Consider the following 26,822-nt stretch of genomic DNA (forward strand, 5'->3'; position numbering starts at 1 on the left):
TCAAAGTAAAAGCAATGGAGTTTATTTCAGTGAAATTATTTTAAATTAGCTATGATATATTAAGCTCCCATATTCCCCAACCTGGTAGAAAAGTTCCTCTCAGCGAGAAGTCATTTATCTAAATGGCAAAACTTTTACATATCAGTAAAATCTGTTATATTTAAAACTATGTATACAGTACATTTCTGGCAGAAACCTTATACATCTTTCAGTTGTCAAGACAAAGTAAAAATATGGTTGCATAAAATCACAAAAAAATATAAATTGCTGAAAACATAATAAAAAAAGATTAAAAATCATTTGCATTGACTCCCTTACATTTTCAATTAGTAAGAATTTGCTAACAATAAATTTGTGAAAATTCTGATGCAACCTTGACATACTCATCCAAAAGTTGTCATTTCAAATATCCCACCTTAAAAAAGAATTTACTGCAATAGACTGTGCATTTATACTATTTGTACAAGTGCAATATTTAAATATCTTCAAAATAAAACTCAGTAACTAAAAGGAATCACAATAACTTAAAAAAGAAGCAAAGTTTACAAAATTAACAATTTTTAGAAGATCCTATTTAACTGGTTCCTCTTTTTGTTTCTCACGTCCCATAGCAGGTTATGAAGACATTATAACAATGTCTTAGTTCTATATACAAATCTGTAGCTTTAAAAATACAGTCTTCTGTTCTTAACATTAGGAACATAATGCTGCATTTAGAGAGCCTACACGAAGTCAACATCCCCAAAACAGAGAGCCAATACAAGTTATAAATACAATTGGAACTTATATTTAAATAGAACTCCTATAATTGTATTCAGCTTTCAGATTCTAAGTTGAATAGAACAAACCCTGGACAAAGGAAGCAAGATTTTTCTTTTGAATTCAGTGCATGTTTCTAAGGGTGCTGGAGCCAAATCTTCAACGACAGTAACTATGCAAGCTGTCATGACATTTGAGTACATTATTTATCGTCTGTTTACATAGGTGCTCACTGTATTTGCCAAAAACAATCCTATAATACAAAGAGTCTTAAAATAGAAAACAAAGATGGTTCTGTTGCAATGGAAAAGTAATTAATACCAAAAAAAATTTCTTGAAGTTAAAATAGTATAAGGCAATTATGAGTGATACAGTATTTTATTTTTTATCAGCATTCCCATGATACAAATTTTATCTGAGGTGACTCTAAATCTTCTCTTACACCTACTATGCAATGCATTATACTAAGAGCAAGAAAAACAAAACACAAATCAGAGCTCTTAGGAAGATTAAGCGTCTTTAGGAAGTTCCCATAATGCTGCCTTTTAAAAAGTAATTAAAATCCAAAATAAATGTCACCATTTAGAAGAACTGATTTGTTCCATATTTTATCAAAATAATAATAATGTAATATCTGACTAAGGAGACATAACTAAATGTAATGTGTAAACTTTAACTGGATCCTGGTTTTAAATAAATTTGGAGGACAATGGGGGGAAATCTAAATATGCATGATTAGATAGCATTAGGGAAATATTAATTTTGTAATGGTATTATGATTTTTTTAGGAGAACATCATTATTTTTTAGAAGATGTTTAAAGTGTTGAGAGGTGATGAGTGTATCTGCAATGTTCAAATGGTTCAGGGGAAAAAAGCATATAAACACACACATATATATATGTGAAACTGTACCTACATACAGATACAGACAGAGATAAAGCAAATATGGCAAAATGTTAATGAGTGTTGAATCTAAGTGGTAGATACAGATGTGATCACCTTACAGCCTTTTAATTGTTCTTTTAAAAATGTCCATAATAAATTTGGAGATAAAGCCGTATCAGAGCATTTAAACAGTTTGTAAAAGATGTTTTATGCACTGAATCAATTTAAAAGATACATGATTGAATGACTAGAAATTTTTGCATACATTCAACACTGACTGACATGATGAGCAGAGGAATTTGTGATATTGGCAAAAACAAGATTATTTACAGTATATCCAACTCAGCTCTTGTGACAAAGAGTAATTTATGTATAGAATATAGTGGGACAAATTGTAAAATTAAACTTAGTGCCTAGAGTATCTGAATATGTAAGTTCTGTGTTTTTGGACTTACCAAACTAAAGAAAAAAATTTAACCATGTCCAATATCTTTAATGTGACTTGCCATATACTACAGAATATTAAGGAGGGGATATGGAAAAATTATTCAGACTGTCCCTACTGTTGAAGATGTTTGCTATTCAAGAAGGAGCCCAGAAAACAAAATCACCTATAAAGGTCTCTGGGGATTCTAGGCAAATATTTACTGAATAAATGTATGAAGCAAATATATAACACATCAATATGTAATAACACATGAAGGCCTTTGTGGTAAATTAATATTCAACAAAGCCCTGTATACACTAAATATAAAACAGCCAAAAATCAAGTGAGCCTGAGAGCCCTATAATTCATTGTGTATATTATATTATGCTATATACCTACTGAACAATGAACAACAAAATTATCTTAATTCACTTTTGCACATTATGCTTTTAACTATTAATCATGTTCCAATCCCTGTGCAAACTGCATTCCAAAAGGCCAATCTTCGGTTATAATTATGTATAACTTGATTATAAATGGAAGCATTTGGCTATGACTTATTATGCATGCTTATTGCTATCAAAGAAATAAGAAAAGTTTTAGGTTTACTGTGCAAGAATTTTAATTAGATTCGCACACATCTCAAAAAATTCTATTGTGTGACTTCCAGGTCTTGGAGTTAAGTCAACAGGAGAAGAGTCAAGTGAGGTGACAGATGAGGTAAGAGAAGCTTCTGAGGATTTTCCTTGAGCCTCAGCATCTGAGTCATTCCTTTGGCAAGCTCGATAGTTGCTAACTGAGCCCGATCTCTGTGGCGTAGCAGTCCCTGATTTGGCTTCAGTAATTTCATCTGGGTAAAAAATATTTCAACTTATTACAATCCATGACACCCTCCCCAAAATTTTAAAGGTATTTAATTTGCTTCTTTAAGTGAGATCACTGCCAGCTATCAAGAGCATGTTTATTTCAAATACCCTACAAAATAGAGACAATGAGTCTGGATTAAGCCACTTGCCTTTTTTACACACAGCAATGTATTCCCCTGATGTAATTTTACATATGTAAGACTGGGTGCATATGTAGCTACTCATCAGTCTTGCAATCAAGATTAAGAGCCCAATAAACTAATAATAAGGCTTGATAAATATTCCCCAACAATCATAGTCAATCTTTCTATATTAAAATCATAAGTGAACTTAAAATTTGGAAGGAATCTTAGAAATCATCTCATCCAAATTCTCATTTTATTGATAAGAAAACATAAACCCCCAAAAGTTAAGTGACTTGCCATAGGTAATGAACAGACTGGTAAATCCAGAACCCAAGTCTCCTAACTTTCATCTCAGTGCTTTTCATTCTGCCACCTTCTCTTCATATTTGATTTAGGGTCTTATAAAAAAACAATTCCAGTGAACAAAAATCAAAGAAAAACTAAATTTGGCAAAACAATACAAAAACGGAAAATGGTCATTCAGTCGGTAAATTCAGGTACTAATAACCTAAGGTTACAAATTTAGTCCAAATATAGTGAAAAAGCTAAAACCTGTCCCATATCTCAGACTGCATGAGGATGTGTTAGTAGAAAAATATCATCTGGACATAAAGATAAGCAGACAAATGAGTTTGTCCACCACATCAGAGCTCAAACCTGTGTCTTTCTGATACTATGTAGGTATGATCTTTTGAGTTTATAAAGAACACAAAAAATTCATAGGTAAATTCATCTTAATAATTCCATACAATCTTAGATGAACGAAAGTGGCAACATATATTAGTTTAATTGATTTGGCCAATGATGAATTGTCATAAACTTATACTTAATTAAAGGCTCTATTTGTGAGACAGCATTTATAGATATATACATACACACACACACACACACACACACACACACACACACACACACACAGCTGTACCCTTTTATAATGCTGGGGTAGAGAAAAAGAATACATATTTACTTGAACTATGAGTCAAGTGTTCCATCAGTCTTTTTAATAGACAAGTTAAATTAGGTTTAAGAGTGTATATGTGGGGGGGGGAGGGTATAGCTCAGTGGTAGAGCACATGCTTTGCATGCACGAGGTCCTGGGTTCAATCCCCAGTACCTCCATTTAAATAACTAACTAACTAACTAAATAAATACCTAATTACCTCCCCCAAAAAAAATTTTTTTAAAAAATGTATATGTGTGGGAAATCTGAATTAACGTAAATTTTAAACCATGGTATGATCTTGCACCATTTGCTAGAAGTCTGCTAGTCTATTCATATATACCTTGGCATATAAGATATATTTCCCATTTAACATAAAAGTAACAACAACAACAAAAAAAACTTCTGCTTTCTGCAATTAATTAATTACCTCAACTTAACCAATCTGAATAGTTGAGAAGGAGATATTCTGGCAAACTACACATAATGGTAATCAGAGATACATACTCTAAGTATAGATTTTCATTTTCAAACTACTAAAACAGTAAAACAATATAATGTTTCTTTAATAAAACTCAAGAAGATAGTTTAAAGCCTTATAGTGTAGAAGGATTAATATTTTGACAACCAATTAAAATATCTAACTTTAAAATTTTTAAATATTTCAGTGATCTGATCATCAGGTTGTCTATGACTATTTATGACTGCAGGGAAATAGAAATGTATAGCAGTTTAGGTTTAAGGTTAACAATGTCATTTTAGCTAACTATGATGGTCATCTGGGACATAAAATGCTCTAGTCCCAGGAGTCTTTACACAGTGCATTCCACATAAAAATGATCTATTACTTAAGAACACTTTATTGAAAGGTAAATGAAATTGGAATCATGTAACTCTCACAAAATTAGTATCAGAAGGAAGGAAAAGGCTGCTTCAGAGGGGAAAAATAACCAGAAGAACCGTAAGTTCCTAACTGTACAAAACATTTCTCTCCCAGCCCTTGCAAGAAACCTTACTCAGCAAATAATTCTTTGTCCTATAAATCAAATCTATTTATAGTGCTTTGTATTCAACTCTAAAAGCTAATAACTATTCTTTAATTCTTGATGAGGGACGGTAATTAGGTTACTTATTTATTCATTCTTAAAGGAGGTACTAGGGATTGAACCCAGGACCTCATGCATACTGAGCATGTGCTCTACCACTTGAGCTATACCCTCCCCCTTGTTCTCTAATTCTTAAATGAATTTTACTAGATATCAGATTTTTTAAGTTTAGTAATAAAAACTAACAGAAAAGTCAACATTTATTTCTAAATAAAACATTTCATCTTACCAAAATGAACTATACTGAACAACAAAAATGTAGCAGAAACTATCGCTTTAGGATCAGACTGATCAGGCTTTAAGGATTTTAAAACAAGATAATCTCCAAAGGACAAAACACTATTAACAATATTCACAGATGTTGATAACACAAAGGCACAAAACCTCACATTTTATGTTCTTTTGCTATTGAATTACTAGAACTATTCTAGAAGCTTCAAAAGAAACAAAGATTTACTAAAACGCCAAATTGGGTAACAAGGTCTAATGTGTCATCTATATTGTTTGTGTGATCTACATACCGTCAATACTACGGAAATCCAGTAAGTATGTTCTACTATCCACTTGGTATAACTGTAGGCTCATTTTGGAGTATGTACTTGTCACGGGATTCTTCCTTCGAACACGCAAATAATACGGGTTTACAACCTAGCATATGGTATGAACAAAAACAAAGTCAAAAGCAATTCTTTTTAAAAACATTTTATAAACTACAGGTTTGTCATGTATGCTAATAATCAGAATGCCCTTTCTTTCTTACCTTCCATTCATAATCCAGCTGTTTAATTGCTCTACAAACTTCTGCCATGATATCATTCGGTCGACTTTGACTTCTAATTCCCAAATGCCATTTTGCTTTCCTTACACCTTGGTGTTTGGATTTCTGTGGATTTAATTCATCAAGTGTATGGCGTGCCCTTGGTGTTTCAGCAACCAGGAATGGTACTCTTTCAGGGTGGGGCCGAGTCAAATGGTGATCATCCAGAAAAGAATCAGGCGGGCTTGTTGCCAAGTAAAAATCTTTGGCCTCATTCATTATTCTTCTGTTATCTATTATGAGGTGGTAAGCGACTGCCAAAGGGTCCTGGTGATTTCTGTTATAAAGGCAGCTGAGAACCTCCTCTTCTGAGCATTCAAATTTTTCACACACTTCTTTTAAGGCTTCATCATCAATCATGGTTGAACTATATGATGGATCCTCAGGAAAGAGATATTTTGGAAGGTCCTGTTTAAACCATTCATGTTCCCTGAGAGAAAACGGCAGAGGTCAGAAGGATTTTGAGTGGAGGTGAGACTGAAAGTAACAGTTTGGGGAATTTAGGGTATGAATTCATTTATATTTAGACTTATACTGTATTACCATTTTTTTAAACTGAGATTTTCCTCTTCTGGGTCACATTTCATTGTATATACTGTCTAGAAATGCTACAGCCTTCTTCTGATTGTATGAGGGAGAAAACCCTGCTGTAGCAACCGGAAAAGGAAGTGTCTACACTTTTATTCAAAGCTTTGGAACAAATGGCAATGAGAAACAAATGGCAAAGGCCATCTTACTTCCAGCTAGGAAAGAGAACATAAGTCTGTGGTTTCATTATAATACTCTTTGGATATAATGTTAAGTGAAAAAATAATGCAACAACAAAAATGGCTATTACTGAGTGCTTACTATGTGGCAGATTTTAAGCTAAACCCATCAAAAACATTATCTCACCTCATTTTCAAACAACTCTATGAAAATAATATCCCCTTATGTTAAATGAAGGAACTGAGGATTTCTTAACTTCATATATAAAAGTTTAATAGTAAAAGCTTACAGAAAAAGTCATACATAAAAGGATATTTTTGACCTGAACTACATTAAAAAATAAGCTGAAGCTAAAAACATCAAGTAAGGAAAACACCCAAAAGAACAATAATATTCTTCTGGGTGATGGAATTGTAATTCTCTTTTCTAATGTTTTGGTGTTTTCTAAGTCTTTTTCAATTGCCACATATTTCATTTAAATTGGAAAAAATACATAAAACACAAGAAAAAGCATCTCTCACTGAGATATTTTAAAATACAAATTTTAGAGAATGATTCATCCCTCTCCTCTAGTGGTAAAATCATGCCCTGCCATTCATGGTCTCTTTCTTAGCGAGTCTACAGCATGGAGTAAATGAGAAGGAATCAAGCTTTAAGTTCTACTTATGATCTTTCCTTCTTCCTCATTACCCTAATGCTTTCTTCTTTACTACTCTCAGACATACATCTGATTTCTTTGTCTCTTCTCCCTCCATCTCAGAGAAATATGCTTTCTAGCCATTAGAAAACCAAGACAAATTTCCATAAGGAAAAAAGAAGTGGAAATGATGGCAGAAGAAACAAAGTTTGCAGTGATTTTTAAAAATCTTCATCAGAAATGGCTCCCCCAAATTTGAGAAGGGATTTTGTCATCATCACTTTTGCCTTATTTAAACTATTAGGTTGAATCATATGAAACTGGCAACACTGAATTTTTTTTAACCTACAAAACAGCAATTTCATATGAAATTCAATGTGTATTACTGCCCCCCAAAAAGTGTCATTGATTGCATTAAAATTTTCTCATTCTTTAAAATAAAAAGGAAAAAAATACAGTAATTCATGAGATCAGAACTCAAATAACAATACACAAATTTACTCCTCAAAGTATTAATCCCCATGAGAATATGTAAAAGTCAAACATGAAGCATACTATTTAAAATCTTAAAGAATCACTACCAAATCTAGTACCCCACCAGGGTCCTTTTTATTTTTCATTAGCTTTTTTTTTAATTTAAAAAGTTATGAAATGTTCATTGTTAGAATTTCAGAACCAATAAAGAAGCCTAAGTAAAACGTTAAAGCCCTCCCACCTACCAATCTTACTCCCCTGAGGCGGCCAGCTTGGTGTGTATTTTTAAATATCATAATAAAATAAACAAATGAGTCTATATACTATCCTTAACATAAAAACAGGATTACATTGTACGTACTGTCCTGCAACTTTTTCTTTCACTTAATTTATATCACTCATACTATCAGATCTGATCACCAAGTTGCTTTATGTACCTGATATCTTTGATTGTGGCTCTCTTCATGGGATCCACCTGCAGCATATGTTTCAAAAGGCTAATCACAGAAGGATTTAAATACTGAGGGGTATAAAAGATCCCATCACATATCTTCTTAAAAAGAGTTGGCACATGATCATCATCAAATGGAAGGGTTCCACACAATAAAGCATAGAGAATAACGCCACTACTCCATATATCTACCTCTGGGCCAGCATACAGTCTGTAACAGGAAACAGCAACAGCATTACACAATTGTTAGCAACTCAAGAGTCAACCAATGGTTTCTATAAGTCACCACTGCATACTATACATAAAGATTCTGTACTAATTCTATCATTATCTTTAAAAGCAAAAATTAAGAATTTTTTTAAGGTACAGATTATAGCTAAAATCTTCTTCTCACTATCTTATAAGGGTCATCATGATATCCAACCAATAGGGCCAAACTTTGAACAAACATATCATTACTGAATTTAAAACCACTGTTTTTTTCCTTACAGAGAGATTAAATGATCTTTCATCAACAGAGAATGTTCCTTACTGATGACTCTAAAGCCACTCCCCCCAGTAACCCAAGACCTCATACCAAAGTCAAAAGGATTAGAGGCGGTAGAAGGAAGTCCAGCTAACTGATTCACAGAAGATTTTAAACTCTTATTTGCAATACACTGTAGACTACTGACTTAACTAACTGCAGACTAGTTAGATAACTAAGTCAAAGCCTGGCTTCAGGGAAAGGATTTCTTTCAATTGGTCAAATGAACTGTTGAACTGATCAATAAATACTGTTTTGAAAGTAAAGTTTCCATATTTTAGACCTCACAGAAAGACTTTATCCAAACTGGGAAAATTAGACTCCAGTAATGGTCCATGGCATATATGCATAATTACATTTCTTTTTATTTATTTAATTAACATTGCCCCCAGCATCCAGGTCCTGAATTGTTTTCTTACCAAAATAATTTAGACAACTCATATGAAATAATTTAAACATTATGTTAATATAAAAAAAAAGATGAACCTTGATAAATCTAAAATTAGATATTTCTGCCTTACTCATAGCCATGTCTTAACACAAATATAATTTCTCTGAGCAGTCTAGGCAAGCAAGCTTATGAAAACAGTAAAAAAAATACTACTATATTTCTGCATTATGAATTAATCAGGATGTAAAGCATTCAAACAAAGAAACATGGTTTGAATGAAAAGTTATTAAAAGTTAATTATAAAAAACTAGTAAACAAACTTTAGCCTCTCTGTTTTCAATTTCAGTGGTATGGTGAAGAACAATTACTCTTGAAAAAAATTAAATTTTCCTGTCATCTAAACTATTAAAAAAGCTGCCCTGTCCAAAGATCCTCATGTTCTCAATGCTGGTGGTTAGTAAATAGAGAGATTAAAATTATTATAATATTTCAGTCTCTAGAAGATTCAGAGAATGAAAATTCAAAATAAATGATATCTGAAGATTTTATCAGTACTTCAGTCCAGTTCCCCAAGACCCCCTATCATAAAAGCTAAAGCTACTACAAAATTCCATCTATTGGAAAAATTAAAGGGGGGAGGGTATAGCTCAAGTGGTAGAGCATATGCTTAGCATGCTCAAGGTCCTGGGTTCAATCCCCAGTACCCCCTCCAAAATTAAATAAACAATAAAACCTAATTACCTCCCCCCTGACAAAAATAATAATATAATAATAATTTTAAAATAATACAATAATAAATTTTTAAAAACTAAAAAAAATTAAAGCTACACATTACATTTTAATTTTTCATCTAATAGTAAACCATTTCTAACTACTAGATAATTCTGTATTATTCAAGTTTTTAATGTCTTGCTTATCTTTAAGACTCACTAGTTTTAAACCTTCAGTTTCTTTCACTGGGGAAAAAAATGAAAGTACTCTCATCTAACAAATATAATGTTGACTTGCAAACCAACATTCTCCCCTATAAATGGAGTCCTTAATCCTTATTCACTTATGTTTTATTCTTAAAACAGAATACTTTCTGGATAAGAAAAGAATAAGCCTTAAATTTCTTTCCTTTCATTAGAATTGAATATGATACTATAGACTAACAAAATGTAGGAGAAAAAGACAATTACAAATATACTGGTGAGGGAAAGGTCAAATACTACCTTCCTGAAATTACTTCCGGTGCCGCATAGTTGGGTGAGCCACAACTTGTTCTTAAAAATTCACCATCTGACATCATGTTTGAAAGACCTGAAAATGCACAAAATCCACTACTCAAGATTTCCCAAGGACAAAAATACAAACAAAACTCCATTAAAAAATAAAACTGAGTTTGTGTTAACATGATAAACCATCATTTTGTTCTTTGCTTCAACAGAGTCCTATAGTCTTCACTGTTCAAAAATCTTTTATTTCTGGAAAACAGTTGTAATCTGTTTCAACTTTTAAATTTAGTGCATTGTTGGAGTGTAATGAATACGTACATATATATATATATATATATATTTTTTTTTTTTTTTTTTTGAGGGAAGAAGTAATTAGGATTACTTATTTGATGGAGATACTGAGGATTGAACCCAGGATCTTGTGCATGCTAAGTATGTGCTTTACCACTGGGCTATACCCTCCCCCACAATGAGTACATATTAAGCTACTTGTTATTTTGCTTACTAGAATAAACTTGGCTTGTTAAGTTTTATTAACATAGAATACTAGGGAAAAAAATGGAGGACAGAGGAGTAGCAGAATTAAAATGGAAAGTTTCTATTAACCCTTGTTCTGATTCTTTAAAAAAAAAAACAATAATTTTGAATATCAAAGTTCCTTCATAATTTTACTCCAAAAAGAACCTCTGCCTCCTCAAAACTGCAATGTATAAAAATAATGACAATTAAAGAATAAGGAAGTCAAATAATTTAGTCAGTTAACAACAACAAAAAAACCCAGTAGCTCAGAGTTATTTGGCATTATTTAGTGAAACTCTATAGGTTAAAAAACATATATACATATACAAAACTAAGGAAAATATAATTCGAAAATATCTCCTCTGATTTTAACTGAAACTAAGCAAAGAGAGTTTTAGAGATTCACTTTTCTCTTAGGTTTAATAATGTCAATAGCAATTTATATAGGAAATAAATTCATTAAATTTTCCTCGAGCTGAAGTTATGCTTTTCTATCATTTAAAATATTTTATTTTTTAAAATAATTTTGTTCATATAATTTACCTTCTGGCTTTCAAAGTATGAATAACTCCATCCCAGTCTCTCTCAGTCTCTCTCCTCTTGCTCCATACTCGATCAAAAGAACACACTGGAAATAGGTTGCTAACTTCTCCTTCATAAATAATAGTCTCTTTTCAAATGATGTCTCTAATGCTGCCAATTTAAATTGTTTACCTAATGTCATAAAATTCAATTTTAAAGACATAAAGCTAAGAAAAGAGTATTCTTTATTTTTATTCCTTCTTGTATGTTCAGACAAATGGTGAAGATATACCACTTTAGGATACTCAGTCTATTATATAAAAGTAAAAGTTATCTGAAGAATGCTACTGATGTTTATTAAACATAAAGAATATATGAAACTATGAAAATCTCCTTACCAAAATCAGCTATCTTTGCATTCATGTGTGCATCAAGCAGGACATTTTCAGGTTTCAAATCTCTGTGCACCACCATGTGCCTGTGACAGTAATCCACACCAGAAAGGATTTGTTGGAACAGACGTCGACTTTCTTTTTCATCCAGCTAAGAAAAGTAGAGAGGCATCTGAAAAGTGTGTCTTTCAAAAGAAATGATTCTACCTATAATTCTCCAACCTATATAACTGTGAAAATGCATGAAACCTTCCAAACGAACCTCACTCACGAGATACTTTTGAACTGGGGAGAAGATATAGGCAATGCAAAATGGAAATGCTAGGAGGACCTTACAGCTCAAACCAGTAACTCAGCTTCCTAATATCATCACTCTCTTGACTATACTCTAACAGCTTGCTTTCATCTAACTCTCATGTGCTATTTCAAATAATTTCAATTTCTACTTGAAACTAGACATGTTTTCTCCTATAAACTGGAAATGTTTAATCCTTGATTCCTTAAACAAATATTTATTGAACACCTTTGATGTGCCATGCACTGTTTTAGACACTCATGATCTAGCAATGAATAAAACAAAGGCCCTAATCTAAAGAAAATATATAATAAACAAATAAATATAAGTAGTGCTAGTGTTTTGAAGAAAAATAAAGCAGGATAAGGGTACAGAGAGTTATGCTGAAGCGGGGAATACGGTTTTGGACTATATGAGGAAGCAACATTTAAGCATTGTTAATGAATTAGCAAGCAACCATGTTATCATATATCCTGAAATAAAAGACGTTTTAATTTAATGAAAGAAAAGCCTTAATTCGTTCACTTTATAAAATATAACAGCATTTATCTTTGCTTACTGAAAAGATTTTATCTTATGCTGTAATTGTATTTTTAAAATATTCTTTAAAAGTTTCTCTTTCCATTTATCCATACTTTATTTTATATTTTTTCCATAAGTAAAAACCATTATTTGGATATACCTGCTCCCAAGAAGTCATATTTAATAAAGGAGCTATTACTCCTCTAGGCAAAGGACTCTAAACTTGCAGTTCTCTAACAGAGGTCACAAATTAGGGTTCTAAAATCAGACTCTCCAACCTTAAATGGCATGGATAATCTGGAAGATAAACCAGTCATTTCTTTTGAAAGCAAAACTAAAACTATCAAAATACCAAGAGATACCCTCCCTCTAGAAAAAATAATACATTAGCAATCTAACACCTTTATTTCTAGAAGAAATGTAGGTTCATTTTTTAATACAACTTTATATTAAACATAGTAAATGAAAAAAAGAATGTGTTCTAAATGTGAAAGTGAAAAACATTTGATTATACAAAATACAAGAGGTAAAGTAACTAGACAGGCTACAAAAAATGAAAATTATATTAATAATAAGTACAGTACAAAGGATCAAAAAGGGGAAGTCTACAAAGAAAGATTAGAAAAGTCAAAGCATATTTTCCTTTAAACATGGCAGATGGAATCTTTTGTCCCCACTCCTTTAAGTATCACTAAAATGACAGCATGTAAAGACAAAAGAGCAAGAGAAGAGAGAACAGAAATCAAGGAGTCACTAAGCTGGAGAGTAGATGAACGTTGATGAGACTTGGCAAACCACAGAAAGCTGAAACCTAAGCCTGTAGGGGTGGAAACCAGCAGTAAAACTCGTCCACACAGACTCCTGGAAGGGCTTAGATATGGGAAGTGCTGGGAACTTCTGAAGGTAGAAGTGAGAAGTGGGCTGAAAACAGGACAAGTGGTTGAAAAGGAAGTTTTAAGCTCACCCTTATTGGGGAGTAAGACCCATGATTTACTCTTTAGTAAGGCTGAACCAGCTCTGTTCTCAAGGACACCAAAGTAGGAACGAGGCACCAGAAGGAAAATGTGGGGATTAAGTGAAAGTCAACATACTAACCAGTGAGGTTTGTGGGCCTTTCCCCCATTTAGTTCCCAGAGTGCTGGCACCTAAGCTAATACCCTCAAGGAAACTGCAGGTTTCTTCTGGAGCAACTATCTGATCCAAGGAAAAATACCTGTAATTACTGATATTTGGTGTTCCCTAATAAAACGGACAGGTCCCTGCCTATGCGACCTATGGGAAGGCCCACCAATCCGTAAGTTCCATCCATGTGAGCTTGGCATTTAGTATCTCTCAAATGAGTGGACAACCCAGAATCACCAGACAGCTGAGCAAGAGCCATGCACAAAAGACAGAGACCAATAAAATGAACAGAAAAAACAGGGAGCAGGGAGCACGGAAGGTACAGAAGCAATGAAGGAAACAGAAGAAAACTTTTTTTAAAAAACGAACTGTCATCCTCAGATAAGTTTGTTATCTCCATGGAACAAAATAATAAGCTATTTTAAAGACAATTTCAGAAAGCAAGAAAAAAGACCTTTGAATGGAAAATGAAAGCTGCAATTTTAATATGCAACAGGCAAAACTGAAGAAAACTCCCATCATGTAAAGTAAAATGATCAAGACATGAAAAACAGAAGGAAAAAGATACAAAAGCAAGATACCAATTCAACCTGTGCCTGCTCTCATTTTTTTAGACAGAACACTGGGGCAGGGAAGAGGGTGGGGAGGATGTGGGGAGTGAAAACACAAGGAATACCTGACACTGAGATGAACCACACGAAGAAATGGTAAAATCAAAAGTAACTTGGTTAATGATTTTGATTTTGATGAAAGGAAACAGATATGCTATACAGGACAAATGAATGTATGATATAAAGAACTATAGATTGGGAGGGAAAAAAACTGGCTTCTCAGTGCTCAACACAGCTCTTCCAGAAAGAGGTGTGCATACCATGTACTCTGGGTGTTCAGAAAAGGACGGGCGAGGGGCAGTGTTCAGTTTTTGTATCTGTAACTTAAGATACTATTCAAAATGTCTTCTGAAGTTCCTTCCAACTCTAAATTCTTTAAGTCTAATTCCTACCTCCTTCATGGTGCCTGTTCTTACCATTCCAGGTACATCAGATTTCTGAAACCGAAAAATGAATGCAATTTAAATGTGGCTAGGGTTGACTAGCAAGGCCTAGATCTTTAAGTATTTAAGAATATATTTCTTAAGGATTAAATATATACTTTCAGATATATATTAAAAGTATCTGTATGCTCCAGAAGTTAAGTCTGAAGATCATGAGTTCTGGGGTCTCAGTCCAATTCTGTCACTAGTAAATCATGTGACCTTGAGCAAATATATCAACTATGAGTCTCAGTTTCCTTATCTGTGTAAGTAGGCTAAGGAGATAATCTTTAGGATCCTTCCTTGCTCTAAGTAGTCTGTATTTCTAGGCAAATATATGACTAAGGGAACTGGTTGTTAAATAGACCTCTTAACAAAACTGCCTTCTGATATTCTGATACTAGTAAGTGATAAGGGGAATTACAAATATACACAGGATTAAATCAGAACTGCTTACCCTTCCATTTTTACAGATATAATCAAATAGCTCTCCTCCTGAGACATATTCCATCACCATGAAAATATCAGATGGTGTACTGATGACCTGGTACCTGGTAAGAGAAAACATTATCTACCAGTATTAAAACATGTATATTCATTCATTCAATAAATATTTACCAAGCGCCTAAAATATACCAGGCACTGTGCTAGGAGCTGGGAAAATTACAGGGAATGAAACAGATTCTTTGCTCTCAAAGAGTTCATGTTCCAGGAGCCAGGAAACAGACACTAAATAAAAAAGCAGTATCTCAGGTGGTGGAACATGCTATGAAGAGAAACAAAGCAAACTATTGGGAATCTTTAATACAGGGTGTTCAAGGAAGGCCTCTCTGATTAAGTAGCACTTAAGCAGAGCCTGATGGAAATAAGGGAGCAAACTATGCCATTTTCTAGGAAAAAGGTCAACCAGGCAGAGGGAACAGCAAGTGCGAAGGCCCCCCAGGTGGAAGCCTGCCTGGCCTGTCTGAGCAATGGTAAGAAGGCTAAAGCAGAGTGAGCAGGGAGAGAGAAACAGGACATGGAGTCAAAAAGGTAACGAGATCAGAGGACATAGAACCTGACAAAGCCATGATGAGGTTTTGGCTTTTACTCTATAGGAGAAAGAAAGCTATTGAAGGTTTTACGCAAAGTAGTCATGCGATCTGGCTGATTAAAAGGGTGACTTTGATTTACAGCAGCAGTGTGAAGAACTGACCGTGGGCAATGCGGTGGGAGCAGGGGGCTAATGCAGCAGTCCATGAGAGAGATGAAGGGGGCTCACGCTGGGCTGATGACAATGAAGGAACTGAGAAACACTCAGATCCTAGATACATTTTTAAAGGAAGAGATGGAATGGAGGGTAGGGAGTGAGAGAAATAGGAAAGTTAAGGACAGTTCGCCGTGAGGAACTGGATGTTAACTGAGAAGGTGAAGACTGGAAGATGAGGCGTGGGAGGTTAATAAAGAGTTCAGTTCTGGCCATGTCAAGTTTCACACGCCTCGTACACATCCAAATGGAGATGTGAAATAGACAGTGGGCATATGAGTCTGGAGTTCCATGAAGAGGTTTCAAAAGCAGGAGATGTATATTTAAGGGTCATCAGCATAAAGATGGTATTTAAAACCATGGCACCTCAACAAATGAGAAGAGGTGAGAGTTGAAACAAATTTTGAATCAGCCAGTTCAGTACAGAAACCTAACTGGTTTAAATTTATGCCTGCATAATAAAGCTGAGCAGTAAATAAGTTATCTGTAGACCCTACAATTGGCAACTGTGAAACAACAGTACTATTACGGCCTTTTGAAAGGTTGGATTTCTGAAATTCTATTATTTGTGATTTGTTTTATCAGATATAAGCAGTGTAGAAGGGATCCCTTTCTATTGCGTTGTCTCTAGTGAGGCTAACTGACATCATGTGGAAACTGGGAGGTCAAGAGTTGTTACCACCAAATCATTGTTGGTTCTACAGCAACAGGGGCACTGAAAGTTACCTATTGGAAGGGCATCAATACAGAAGGTAAGAGAGAATGCGAAAGAATGACAGCTGATAAGCACAAGGGCAAAACATGAATACAGGCTTAAGCGACCATGAATGGGGTTAGAGAAATACAAGAACAGGAAGAAATTTTAAAACCCTCAGGAGCTGACTAAGAAATGTCACTCATCTGTCTCACTTGTTAGATTAAGCACGTGAACAAAAATGATGAATAAATGATATGACTATATTAAATATAATTGGATCTTACAGTTTAATTATATGAGGATGCCTGAAAAGCTTGAGGTTCTGAATCTCTCTGCGGATTTTTCCTACTACATCAAGGCTTCGAATCTTCTGTCGATTGAGTATCTTCACAGCAACTTTATGCCCAGTCAATTCATGTTTGCCAACTGAAGGAGAAATAATTTTAATAAATTAGTGCCAGGTTTGATTAATAACACTTAGAACTATTCTAAGAGTAGTAGTCTTAGCGTTCTCTGAAAACACTTGAGAAATTCTAAGTTCCTTTCAGTTCTTCCTGATTTACCCCTGAATGTCTGGATGTTTAAGAGTGACTAAATGGGAGAATACATAAGAAACTAGTTAAGAGTGGTTTCCTCCAGAAAGGAAAGCTGGAAGGCTAAGGAAGAGAGAAAGAAAGAGACTTCCTTTTTGGCTCTCTACCTTTTTGTACTTTTAAATGATCTTAATTTACTCTTCATTTTTTAATCTATCACATTTACAAATTGAACTTTTTTCTTTTGGTGGGCAATTCTATGGATTTTAACATATGCAGAAGTTGGTGTAACCACCATTATAATCAGATACAGAATAATTCCATCACATCATTCCAAAAAACTCCCTCATGCTAGACACACTTCTATCCATATTCCCTTGAATCTTTTATATTTTGGTTCATGAGAATGACTATTTTATAGTGATAAAATACAGCAGTTATGAAATAAGAGAGAGCAAGGCAAATTTTAGAACAGAACTGAAACCACTTAGAAAGCAGTAAGTTGCAGCAGAAATGTGACAGAGAATTTTATGGAACACATACCAAAAAATTTGGAAGAAATTAGCAGAATAGGAGGGAAGGTGATAGACAAGGCGCAGAGAATCAAGTAAAATTCAACTCATGAATAGTAAGGAGTAGAGTATCATTCCACCTATAAATAATAGAAGCCCTCCCACCAAAAAATTAAAAAGGCAGAACAGACAGAATGAAATCAATTACCAATCATGGTATAGCTTGACTTTCCTCTAATACTTGAGTATTTCATCAAATTATAAATTAGTTAGAAGTACAGAGGCATAACTTTTCCAGTTTTGAAAAGGTGGAAGAAATCACAAAAGTGTAATTATATAAATATTCAAATAAAAATCAAGACAGTGATGGGGGAAGGAAGGTATCGTGACAGCAACTGTAAAGAGATCATTCAAATTCTCACACATACACACACATACACATTACAACTTAAGTAAACAGGCAGGGTACATGATCAGTTTGGTTTTTAATGGAAAATTAGGATACTAATTCCTTTTCCATGGCTGGGTATACCAACAGAACATCTTAGGGCAATAAAAAGGCAATTCATGTCCTGCAATAGTACTAAGGGTAATATTTCATTTTTTAAAAAATGTGTAGTTCCCCTACTCATAATTTAACTTAGAATTAAGTAGATGAACGATGTGCATAAAAATGTTTATTATAGTGTCTAATGTAAGAAAAATACTGCAGTTAACCTAAATGACCAATTTCAGAGAACAGTTTAATACATTGTCATTCCAACATAAGAGTCTGAGAGGAAGACTATGGGAAATGTTCTCATAAACATGAAAATAGCAAACAAAAATTGTATATGCATTCTACATTTTCCAGCTACACAAAAATATTTACATAAAAATGATAATGTGCTAAAATAGTTATTCTACATTGATCTGTTTTCAAATTTTACTTACTTATTTATATCTTTTCAATTAAAAAAATTTCCAAATGGAAGAAAAAAATAATAGATATTAGCAGATTCACCTCTTCCTGGATTAGGGCTGAGCACCCAATTCCACCTCCACATGAGAAGGAAATCTGTGTACAAAGCAGAGACTTCGCAGTCACACAGACCTGGGCTTTGTTCCCGCATAAAGGTACTTACTAAATGTTTGACGTGGGCAAGTTAAATTACTTCATCCTTCTATTTAAAATAAGAATACAAAATATTCCGTAAGGGTGACACGAAGTAGGGTTTGTAAAGCAATTTCCATTGTGCCCGGCACGGGAAGTGCTGGATAAATAAATGGTGGCTATTACTATTTAGGGTTATTTATTTTCCATTGCTCCCAAATCTGTCCCCTATTCCTATCTAATCAGTCCTGTGTTTTCTAGTTTAATCCTATATAGCCAGTTTTATCTCAGCTCTTTGATTTGTGCCCTTTATCCACTTAGAGTCAGTAGCATGCCCTTGTCCAGGCACATCAGTACTAAATAAATAAATAAATAACAGCTGTAATTTCTATACATCTAGCTTCCATCCCCATAAACTTCAATCCCACTAACCTGCTCCATCCTCCCCCACCCTGTCAACACCAGATATTTCTAGCTTCCAAAGTTCAACCCATTTCCTGACTTTGGTTAATTTTCAACATAATATTGCTAGACATACATACACATAGCGCCAAGTCCTATACAGTGTTTTCACCTACTACCCAAAAACTGTAAAAACACTTACTCGGTCATAGAAGAGCAGAGGTAAAAACAGGTTCATCTGATTTAAGTTTAAATCAGATTTTTTAAATGATTACTATTTTAAAATTATAAATCTGGTTGATTTATAATATGTAACACAATTAAGTTATACAACTCACTAGTTAATCATAACATAACACTCTGTACCCAAGCACCAACCCTGGAAGACCGGTATTATTAGCAACAAGTAACTGAGGCACAGGAAGATGAAATACTGGCCCAAATTTACGCAGCTAGTGACAGACAAAGCCAAGATATAAACCCAGGTCTGTCTCAAAAACTTGTGCCTTTTCCAAAAATGGTAAGTGAAATGTGATACTTTTAAAGAGATAATCATCAAAAGACTATTACATGGTATAATAATACAAATATAAATATTCTTTTAGTAAAACATAAACAGAAGTTGAACATATCAGAGGAACCCTTAATTTACAGTCTTACGGTGTTGAAAAGAATAGACTGAATCCTCCATTTAGAATAAGAGTTATTATAAAAATTCATTCATTAATATAAGAAATAGTTATTGAGTACCTGGAGCACCTACTATGTGCCAGGCACTGCTACTGTCACTTTATCTTGCATGAGAAAATAAATCCGCTCGACCAAAAACCTGCCTCCTATCAATTTCAATGTTTTAAGACAAGATACCAAGAAGACATTTTATTCATTCTATCAAACCAATTGAAAAGTTACTCAAAAAGTACAACAGATCCTTGAACAACATGGGTTTAAACCATGCGGGTCCACTTACAGGATTTTTTTCAGTAAATAAATATTCAGCCTCCTTATCTCTGGATGCAGAACCTGAGGATATGGGGGGCCAACTAACTATATTATGTCACTTAATATAAAGGACATGAGCAACTGTGGATTTTGGTATCCTCAGGGGCTCCTGGAACTAATCCCCCACAGATACTGAGGGACGACTGCATCATAAGGGAGAAATGAAGTGCATAAAACTAAAAGCATATAAAATATAATGACAAATATAGTGGGTTGAATAGTGCCCCCCCCCATTCATGTCCACTAGAACCTCAGAATGTGATCTTATTTGGAAACAGGGTCTTTGCAGGTTTAATGAGTTAAGGATCTCAAGATGAAATCATCCTAGATTTAGGGTGGGCTCTGTATCTAATGACTGGTGTCCTTATAAGAAGAGAACACAGGCGCACGCACACAGACACAAACACACACACACACACACACACACACAGGCAGCCACGTGACGATAGGCAGAGACTGCAGTTTTGCTATGACAAGCCAAGGAACACCAGGAGACACCAGAAGTTGGAAGAGGTAAGAAACAGATTCTCCCCTAAAGCCTTCAGAGGGAACGAGACCCTAGCAACCCCTTGATTTCGGACTTCTCTTCCAGAATTCCAAAACAATTTCTGTTGTTTTAAGCCACCCACTTCATGCAGCCCTAGGAAACTGATTGGGTTTTTTTTCTAAAATATGATACTCACCATTAAAGTTAACAAGTTAACAAAAGTAATTATTTTTTGAAAACAGATTTTCTAAACTGCACTACGCATGTCCAAGAATTCTTAAACAGAACACATGATGACAGGGAACCAAGCAAACGTTCACCTTGTATGAGCACCAGATACTCCCCTGTGCCCTCACACAGTGACACCCATGGGAGTTACTCAGCTGGATAGGACATCTTGCTCCCAGGCTATTACGTTGCAGCTCCTAGGGTTTTCTGCTTTTTGAAGTTGTGTCTCATCCTTCACAGCCTATCAGGAGTCAACTCTTAAAGCCTCCTCTCCAATGATCTAATTTCAGGATTTTAATTTTCTATGGGCTAGAAAAATCATAAAACTAAAATTATTAGAATAGGGCATGCTTTGCATGTATGAGGCCCCAAGTTCTATACCTGCAACTCCACTATAGTTAAACTGCTGAGTAGGCATTCCAACTGACTTCTCACCACTGTTTAATCCTTGGAAGGGATTATAATTTAACAACAACAAAAACATAAATAGTAGAATTATTAGGAAAGATTTTCTAAAGTAGGCTCTACAAAACAATAGACTGGAGACTCTCCGCGGAAGAGTCTCCTCATAATGAAGGAGTCTGAGAAAGGATGTATGTTCCCCTCTTGGAAACTCATTATACATATTAACACAGTAATAGCTCTGAAAAGCCTTACAGTAAAGAAACCTGTTAAATGTTTAACCTGGTATTTCCCAGTCTTAACTGGATACAGGTCTTTCCCTCCATGATTTTAAAATAACGTCCCAACATTGATGACTCTAAATATTTTCTCAAAGTAGACAGTATCTCCTATTATTTTTCTCCCTTTTTCTTCCCAACAGTCTTGCTAAATAAGGCCATAATATGATAACATGTTATGTTTTCCCTACTTATAGGAACAGAGATATTTGCCTTGAATCCAACTGCCGACATACTTCAATATTAGAATTTCAGTAGCATAATACTTTTGAAAATAGTTATCTTCTTATAGCTTAGGAAACACACATTATCACATCCAAGCCTCACAATAAACCTATGATGCAGGTAATATGATGCTCTGAGAGATGATATAACTTGTTGAAGGTGGGACTGGTCTTCTAATTAGAAGAATTCCCAGTCTTTGACCTATCCACTCTACCCCACTGACAATGTGCAGTGGGAGGGGGGAAAAAGCCTTATTTAGCACAATATCAAAAACCTAACTTTTCTCAAAACTAGGCTAAAGATTCTCCACTGACTAAACTCAGTTGCAGACAAATTAGCTGGTGCTCCATGGTCAATCAATGCAGTAAATGGACTTGGTCAGGAATAATGCATTACTAAGATATCACTCCCCTTTCCAAAGCCTAAAACTGGACTCTTCAGACGGTCACTGTTTTACGGTAATGTTAAGATGTTACTTTTGATTGAAAGGGAAGATGGTTATTTCTGCCATGGAAGACATGAGTCACTCACAGCAAAGGTTACCAGAATTCACGTCTCCCTCACAACAACAGCAACAGATGAGTCAACTAAATATTAGCTAACAACCTGTTACTGCTTTCTAAAGGGAACTCTGTCTGACTGAAGCACACAGTAACAGATGCTCTTCTAATCAGAGGTGAAACAAGATCATACTCTGAAAGGAAGAATTTTAAATACTGACAGATGCCACAAAGATAAAAATACCTACTAAAGATATTCTAATCACCTCACCATTCATTCCTGCTCTAAAATTAAAAACATAAAAACCTCACAGCTAAAAGTATCACAGAAGTAACAATCCTGTAGAAGGATGAATTTTAAAAGCTATTGAAGGAAATTTGAGAAAGGCCCCTTTTCGGAACAAAACATTTCAAGCATCCCAAAAGGCAAACTAAATACGCATGTTCCACCCAACAGCAACTTAAGCAATAAAACGTTTCAGATGCACTGAAGCCCTGTATGACTTCTTCCAGATTCCTTTATCCTCTCTCCCCCTAGGGATTCCCACCATCTTGAAGGTGGTGTTTGTCTTTCCCACATGTATAAATCCATAAATGACATAGTAACAATGTTTTTCATGTTTTCTTTTACAAATTTAATTTTACATATTCTTTTGAATACATAACACCTGACTACACAATTCAAAAATACAAAAGGATATACAGCGACTGTCCCCCTGCTGCCTAGGTCCCCTCCCTTGAACAACTAATGCAACACAGTTTCATGTGTATCTTTAAAGAGACATCGGACACATACATACCAAGTAGTCACATTTAGATATTTTAATTTGCCCCTGAATTTTTATACACAAATGGTAGATATACTATACACTTTGTTCTACTATCCCCTTTTTCCTCTTAAAAATATACCTAGGAAATTGTTCCCTATATTATATAATCTCTTGCTTTTTTTTCCTTCTAAATGTTTGCAAGGTATACCACTGTATGGATAACCAAAATTAACTGCTGTCCTACTAGAAAGATTACTTCCAATCTTTTGTATTTGTAAACAGTATGGCAATAAATAACTCATTATTTCATACACCTACTGGGTAAATTCCTAGTTGAATTTCTGGGTTAACTTTAATAAACACTGTCACATTCTGTAGAGGTGGTACCAATTTATACTCCCACCAGCAATGTATGAGTGTTTTTGCATGGTTTTAAATTTTATATAAATAACACGACTGTGCATACTCTTCCACTTCTTCTGGTTTTTGTGGCCTAACCTTACAAACTTGAAATTCACCCATGCTGATATATATATATATATATCTAATTCATATACAGATTTTTTTTTTACTTAAAGAAGCTTTAAAATAACTCTGTGACCCTTCAGCCAAAGAGAACAGCCACCTATTTACCTGAAGTTGCAGTTTTATATATAAATACTCACCAACTCAATAAATAGATTGTACGTATAAACAACTCGTTTGCCAAAGACTACCCACCCCACTAAAGAGGCATCTTCTCTTGGAAAACTAACAAAAACTGCCATTTTAATTTACTGCAATAGTAACATGACTCTGTTCATTCATGCTTTTATAACTGTTCTGTCTGAGAGGAAAGGGGCGTAGACCCCACAAGGGGAGTAGAGACTAACACCTTGAAAACCAGGAGGGGAAAAAAGCTGTCTTGGAAATAATAAGATAATTCAAGCACAATCCCGAACTAACCCTAATTGTCTGTTTAAAGTTTCCCCTCAAAATGTTACCATTAAATTACCAGAGGATTTTTTAAAGCCTGTAACAAGAAACAAAATAATCCCTACGAATTTACAGGCCTCTCTGCACCCCTCCCCCAATAAGTTTCCTCTAAGATGGAATATCGTATTGGGAATGTTTCTGCTTATCAGTAGCACATCTTCTACTAGATGCCTTTTCTATGTTTAATTTACCAATGTGTATGACTGATTTTAAAACCTCTATTCCAAAGTATCTCCACTGAAATACATGGCTAATCATATAATTTATAATAATTCTTGTCAAATTCCTGGCTGTGAGCTACCAACAACCACTATAGTAGCTATTTTTGCCTGCTCACTGAGCATCTGTGTCCCTCTTTTTCTCTTCTAATACTCATTTCTGAGTAGGTATCTACCCTGTCCCCCATACTATCCAAGCACTTCAGAAGATGCTCTCCCCCAACACACACACACATCCAAGAGTGAGCCATATTCCTCCAAGGGTAATGCCATCTCCCTGCTTACAGGAACACAAACCTAAGTCAGTTAGCACACAGCATCCCTGGCCAGAGGGGCTGAATGAGTCAGTGAGACTGAGGAGTGCTGTGCTGGGGCTTCCTTGCTCTGGACAGAGAACCACATATGTTCTTGGCTAGGGTGAGTTGGATTTTCTTTTATTTGGGGCAAGAAGCAACCCAACTGTTTAACAACTTAGAAGATGCACTGGTTGAGGATTTTGACCATCATCAACTAATGTATTTATGAACAAATATAACCATGACTATGAAACCCATAACCCTTTGACTAATACTGGCCTTCCTATATTTGGAGAGACTGTTGACTTTAACAGTGTGTGGTACTTCAAGAGAGGCACATGTGGAGGAGTGAAGGTTAAGGAACAGCAGTCACTGGAGGGATTCATGTCAGAGCCACATCACAGATCAAATCCGGAAAATGAAAAATGTCCTCTTTCCTATCTGCCATGCCAAAAGCCACCTGGCAGATAAGAAAGCGAGATCTGACTCTGCTCAGATCTATATTAGGAGAATAATGAGCATCCTAATCCAAGCAGAGCTCTGGGAGGGGTGAGGACATCAAGACTGTCATCACTGTTTTGGGGGCATTAATGAGTACCTCTTACAAATACTTGTAAACTGAAAGCAGTTTGTAATTGCTAACAAATAGAGACACATCGCCAAAAATAAATAACTTCAAGGCACAGAAACATCTTACTGGTCTAATACAGACCCACCCTAATGGCTGTTATTACCCTATTCTGGTATTTGTTTCTTACTTTCTTACGTTGTTGGCCTTGCTGATTTTCCTAAGAAGGTTTAGGCAGTTCCTTCTCTGCGGCCTATACAGCAACTTTCTAGTTCTATGACTCAGAAAGGGCAAGAGAAGGAAGGGCTCTCCTCTTCCATCCCTAGATGAAATCAGAAAATGTTTATTTAGCTCTGGAAGAGCAAGGCTCAGTTAATCCACTGTACAGACTTTCACAAACTTTTTTTCTTTCAAGTCAAATATTTAACCAAGAGATTTTATATGCAAGTCACAGGCTACTATTTATCCAAAGCCAATGCACAGAATATTTTTATCAGTTCCATACTTCCTTCCTCTACATCCCCAATAATAAAGTCAAATATTTTGAAGAAAAAATATTTATGCCTCACAAATTTGCATTAAACTTTTTGTGCCAGAATTGGTGGCTTGGAGAGCAAGTCTGTTATTTCCAGACTACTAACTTGAAACACAAGGGTAAGCGATTCCACATTTTTCTTAAAAAAAAAAAAAATCAAATTATGTGCACTAGGCTGTTTATTAAAATATAAACTAAATATCATGTGAAAATAAATGCAAACGAACTGCATCAATGAATTAATAAATACTGTCTGGAGGCAAAATCTGCACTACCAACCAGGTTTGGCACAGAGACTGCCAAACTGTTAATTCAGAAACACTGAAGGCACGGAGTCTGCATTCAGACCGTAAAGCATGGATCGCAAATATATATAGGATCAGTTTATATTCATTAACTCCTCCGAAAAAATTAATGATACTTTCTGACGAGATGGCCTTTTTTTTTTTTTTTAAATTTTGTAAACTATTCCCAAAGCAACCTTACTTCGGCGGAACACATTTCACGCTTGAGAATCAGCCAGGGCAGGTAAGTCCTAAAGAGGACGGAAATGTGGACAATGCCGAGGACCGCCAGGGAAGCGACGGGCTGGCCCTGAGCCAAGGAGCACAGCCGGGGCGAACGGGAGGCCGCCTGCCCTGGGTTCCCGGCGGAGACCCCGCGCCCGCACCCAGCACCCGGAGCGCGGCGCGCAGCCCCAGACTGCCGGGCCTGGGAAAGTTCGCACCTCCGCATCCCCGCCCCTCGCACGGACGAGCCCCTCCGGCCGCGGCGCCGTCCCCATGGCGACCAGTCCCCACCCCACCCCCACCCCGCCTCGGGAGCCGCGCCGCAGCCCCGCGGCGGCCTCGGGCTCCGCTCCCGCCGGAGTCAGGACGGGAGCTGCCGCGGAACGCCGGGGTCGGGGGAGGATGAAGAGGTGCGAAAGGCGGAAGTCGCCCAGAGTCCGGGCGGGGGCCGAGCCTTGCCCCGGAGTTCCTCACCCTTCACTTTCCCGAAGGTCCCGACCCCCAGCGTGTCCCCCAGGATGTAGTGGCCGATCTTCACCCGCCCGTCGTGTTTCTGCTTCTCGGCTGTCGCCATCTTTCTCCAGGAACTGAGTCTGCGCATGGCGCCGCGG

General features: G+C 35.6%; 1 protein-coding gene and 1 non-coding gene across 3 annotated transcripts; one reads left to right on the top strand and one right to left on the bottom strand.

Moving 5' to 3' along the window:
- On the bottom strand, window positions 1–26,822 carry PRKAA1 (protein kinase AMP-activated catalytic subunit alpha 1). 2 transcript variants are annotated; one of them, XM_011000726.3, is made up of 9 exons: window positions 26,686–26,822; window positions 16,963–17,104; window positions 15,193–15,286; window positions 11,770–11,914; window positions 10,328–10,415; window positions 8,183–8,407; window positions 5,870–6,356; window positions 5,631–5,757; window positions 1–2,922 (listed from the first exon to the last, which is right to left on the bottom strand). In XM_011000726.3, exons 1-9 carry the CDS (start codon window positions 26,810–26,812, stop codon window positions 2,678–2,680), a joined length of 1,680 nt encoding a protein of 559 aa, XP_010999028.3. In that variant the 5' UTR covers window positions 26,813–26,822; the 3' UTR covers window positions 1–2,677. The 2 variants fall into 2 exon arrangements, with proteins under 2 accessions (XP_010999028.3, XP_031300322.1); XM_031444462.2 differs by lacking the exons at window positions 15,193–15,286; window positions 26,686–26,822 and having other exon boundaries at window positions 16,963–17,090.
- TRNAA-UGC (transfer RNA alanine (anticodon UGC)) lies at window positions 4,110–4,182 on the top strand. The gene has a single exon. It is a non-coding gene; the product is annotated as a tRNA-Ala (tRNA).

Source organism: Camelus dromedarius, chromosome 3 (assembly GCF_036321535.1).
Source record: "Camelus dromedarius isolate mCamDro1 chromosome 3, mCamDro1.pat, whole genome shotgun sequence".
NCBI classification, from domain to species: domain Eukaryota; kingdom Metazoa; phylum Chordata; class Mammalia; order Artiodactyla; family Camelidae; genus Camelus; species Camelus dromedarius.

Coding starts and splice junctions, on each gene's coding strand:
- PRKAA1 (XM_011000726.3), bottom strand. CDS start 26,812: ATGCGCAGACTCAGTTCCTGGAGAAAGATGGCGACAGCCGAGAAGCAG. Junction 15,287..16,962: donor CATCCTCATATAATTAAACT/GTAAGATCCAAT, acceptor TTCTCTTACCAG/GTACCAGGTCATCAGTACAC. Junction 6,357..8,182: donor GCCACAATCAAAGATATCAG/GTACATAAAGCA, acceptor GTTTTCTCTCAG/GGAACATGAATGGTTTAAAC.